The following is a 3,947-nucleotide window of genomic DNA, read 5'->3' as shown; positions in this document are numbered from 1 at the left end:
ACAAGCCCCCTAGGACGCCTCATCCTGGACAGAAGTAGCAGGTCCTGGTCTCTGGGTCCCAGCTTGGGAAGTGGCAGGAAGTGAACCCAGAAGGGTTGGAACCTTGGCCATGGGCACGGCTGTGGGTGGCCAACTCCAGGCATCCCCACCTCTTTGGCCCTCAGGTTTTGTGCCTCTTGTTTGGGCAGCTGTAGGCTTCACTGTCCCTGTGAAAACATCACCATGTCCAAGGGACCCCGGGCTGAGACCTTCGTCTTCTTGGACCTGGAAGCCACCGGGCTCCCCAGTGTGGACCCCAAGATCGCCGAGATCTCCCTGTTTCCCGTCCACCGCTCCTCGCTGGAGAACCCCGAGTGCGATGAGTCTGACGCCCCAGTGCTGCCCCAGGTCCCGGACAAGCTCACGCTCTGCACGAGCCCGGAGCGCCCCTTCACTGCCAAGGCCAGTGAGATCACCGGCCTGAGCAGCGAGGGCCTGGCCAGGTGCCAGAAGCCCGGCTTTGATGGCGCTGTGGTGCGAACGCCGCAGGCCTTCCTGAGCCGCCAGGAGGGCCCCTTGTGCCTCATGGCCCACAATGGCTTCGATTATGACTTCCCCCTGCTGTGCACGGAGCTGCCTGGATACGCTGCTGGCGCCGCGGGGCCTGGACCGTGCCCGCAGCCATGGCACCCGGGCCCAGGGCGGCAAGGGTTACAGCCTGGGCAGCCTCTTCCGCCGCTACTTCCAGGCGGAGCCGAGGGCCACGTGCATACCCGGCTCATGGTCTTCCTGCACCGCGCCGCCGAGCTGCTCGCCTGGGCTGACGAGCATGCCCTTAGCTGGGCCCGTGTCGAGCCCATGTACGTGCCGCCCGATGGCCTGAGTCTCAAGGCCTGAGCCAGGGGCTCGGTAACGCTGCTGCCCAGGGTGACGAGGCCCACTCCCTGCAGCAGGGCAGTGCCAGCCTCCACCGTTCGGCCGGGCCGTGCGGCCTGGAGCTGGACCCGGGCCAGTGCCTCGCTGCCCCTCCTGGCGGGCCTGTGCACCTGCCAGGCTTTCCCCTGGCCCTGGCCTAACCTGCCCCGCAGCCCTAGAGCCTTCTCCCGGCCCTCCCCCGGCCCGTGCTCTGGTGGAGGTTGCTGCCGCTGGCGCCCACCCTCCACCCCGTCTTTCAGTAAACATTGACAACTGCTTACCAGCTGGCTTTCGCTTGCTCTCCTCCCTACACCCTGCCCGGAGTGGGCCAAGAGGGAGCCAGGCCAGGGGCACGAGCAGAGCACCCCGGGGCTGCCCCCTGGTGGCCTATCTCTGCGGTGAGCCTGGTCGGGGAGCCGTCGGCGCTCACAGCCTGGTCCAAGGGGCCGACAGGCTGGGGCTGTGGACCTCAAGCCACGGGCCTCTGCCCTGGCTGGTCTCCTACTGTGCCATCGGTGATCACCCCTTCCCTGCCTTGTCACCCCAGAGACCTAAGAAATCAGCGAGCAGGACCTAAGGCACATCAGTGTGGCCCGAATCTGTGTCGAGGAGACAGAGGGAAGAGGGAGCTGCAGCCCCGGCCTCCGGGGGCAAAGCCCCACTCCTTCCTTTCCTGGAGCCCCCGTCCCGGCTCTGCGAGTGGCAGCAGGGTGAAATGATACGGTAGGTCCGGGGGGAGGGCGGAGGTGCTGGGGAAGGGCCTGAAATGCACACGTCAAGCATGAGGGCTGGGTACCACGGGGGCTCCAGGCTGCCCCGCACTGCAGGTGACCCAGAGCGCGTAGGAGAGGTGGCTGGCTGGCGCATTGAGGGCGACAGCTTGGAAGGAGCCCGTTCTGGGCCCCGGGTCCCTCGTGGCACAGCCCGAGGAGGGCCGCGAGGCTGCTCTGTGCGAGGTCAGCTTCTTGGCAGCCGCCTCGGCTGGGGAGCCGGCTAACCTGCCTCTGGGGCCCCACCTGTGTCACCAAAGGACGGGGCAAGGCAGGGGTGGGCTGTCCAGGACACAGAGAGCAGGTGAGAAGGGGCGGGGGGGTGGGGGAGGGGCGGCCATGCCCAGGCATGACTCACACGAGCAAAGCCTTGAGCTTTGAGCCAGCTGGGCTGTCTGGGAACACTAAGTGGGTCAGAGTGACTAGAGCCACTGCAGTGTGCAAGGTGGCAGACTGGTGTGGCCAGGACACAGGCTGGCAGGGGTGGGGCGTGTGCACCATAAGGGAAAGATCCACGGGGAACAGTTTGGGAGTGTGGTTTGTGCGCTGCCCCCTGCCCCAGGAGAGCACCCACCCGGGAGAAGGCCAGGGCAGGGCCTTGGTCCAGGAGCCCGTGGCAGGTGGAGCTGAGAGAGAGGGGCGCCGTGAGGATGCAGGCGGCCAGGGCCCCTCAGATCCCCTGGTGCCCCGGCAGGGCCGGCTTCCTTTATCTGACCGGGCAGGCTCCCGGCCACCAACTCAATGAGTGGTTGAGGCCAAGAGGGCCCCTCCAGGCCCGAATGGGTGGGTCGAAGGCCTGATCTGTGGCCACTGCTGCTGTGGTCTCGGGTTTTGTGCCTTCTCACCTTTTGAGGGCCCAGGTGCTACTCCCTCACCAGTCCCCGCTCTCCTGGCCTCATGGCGGCCTGGCCTCAGGTGCCCTCCCCAAGCCCGTGCTCGGACTGGCCAGGCCAAGCCGTGTGCCTTCTGTGCCGAGCAGACAGGCTGGGACCTGCCCCCCTGCTGTCTGAAAGCTGTGACGTGCTGATACATGGTGACAAGTAAATGTAAGCCTATTTATGTGTGTGTGTGTGCATGCGCATGCGTGTGTGGGGTGTATTTATCTGTCTGTCTCTCTGTGTCTGTCTCTATACACACGCGCACAGATACATCCAGATACATCCAGACGTATGTAAGTTTATTATAAACTGTACTGACATAAAGGATGCAAGCACACAATTTACAAATAAAATCTACAATTTATATAAAATATACAATAAAATATACGATACACTGTTTCTAAATTCCATATGGCCAGTTGATTCTCACCAAAATCCCTTCAGTTGACTTGACAAACTGTTGTATCTGTACCTGACCCACGGTTGCAACTGATGGCTGAGTGCGGTTGCCACATAAACATTGGTTGGTATTTTCACTGACTTCACTAAGACAAAACTGAAACAACAAAGGTGTGTGTCGGAACCTCGCATGTTCGTTGGTGACGTGAGCAAAATCTCTGCCGAATTGGGTAGTAGTTTTTGATATTGGAAGTTTTTCCTTTTTTCTTTTCTTTCTTTCTTTTTTTTTTTTTTTTTGCTATTCACAATGTAATTACTACAGACTCAAGTCTACACAATCAACTGAACAATAACAGATGAAGCCCTGGTTTGTAGGCTGTGCTGATTCCTGTGGGGTAAATACTCCCACCAGGCCACGTTCAGGCTACTCATGTGACGTCATTGGACGTGTGGTTGAGAAGAGATTCTGGGTGGTGCGCTGTGACATGGGTACGAGGGGGGAAATAAGACATGATGAATTTTGAGTATCTCCTTGGTTTTTTAATACAATTTAAATGAAAGGTTATACAATTTAATTTTTAATAATGGCGGTACTTAACAATCAACTCTCAAAATTCCCGAACTTTTAACATCTATTGGAATGGCTAAAATACAAATGACTGACCATACTGAGTCCTGGCGAGGATGGGGAAGAACCGGAAGTCTCAGGCACTGCTGGTGGGGATGGGAGACGGGACAGACCCTTAGGAAAGCAGTTTGGCTGGGCCTTAAGATGTTAAGCATGCACCTACCATAATGACCCAATGATTCCACTCCTGGGTATCTATTTACCCAAGAGAAATGCATTCATGCGTCCACACAAAGACTCGTACACCTCTGTTCACGGCAGCTCTAGTCATCGCCACCTCGGGTCCCTGGGCCGGTGAAGGGTGGGAGGGACCTCGTGCATGCACACCGCCGAACGTGGCTGTGCAGTAGACCGAGCTCTTGAGACCCAGCGCTTCGA

General features: G+C 59.2%; 1 protein-coding gene across 1 annotated transcript; it reads left to right on the top strand.

Moving 5' to 3' along the window:
- Positions 1-219: 219 nt before the first annotated feature.
- On the top strand, positions 220-876 carry TREX2 (three prime repair exonuclease 2). The gene is given in 3 exon segments (XM_068534138.1): positions 220-611; positions 613-734; positions 737-876. Coding segments are annotated over 3 exon segments (651 nt in total). The 5' UTR covers positions 220-222.
- The last annotated feature ends 3,071 nt before the right edge of the window (positions 877-3,947 follow it).

The sequence above is a fragment of the Eschrichtius robustus genome, chromosome X, assembly GCF_028021215.1.
Source record: "Eschrichtius robustus isolate mEscRob2 chromosome X, mEscRob2.pri, whole genome shotgun sequence".
NCBI classification, from domain to species: domain Eukaryota; kingdom Metazoa; phylum Chordata; class Mammalia; order Artiodactyla; family Eschrichtiidae; genus Eschrichtius; species Eschrichtius robustus.
This window is presented reverse-complemented; position numbering and strand designations above follow the sequence as displayed.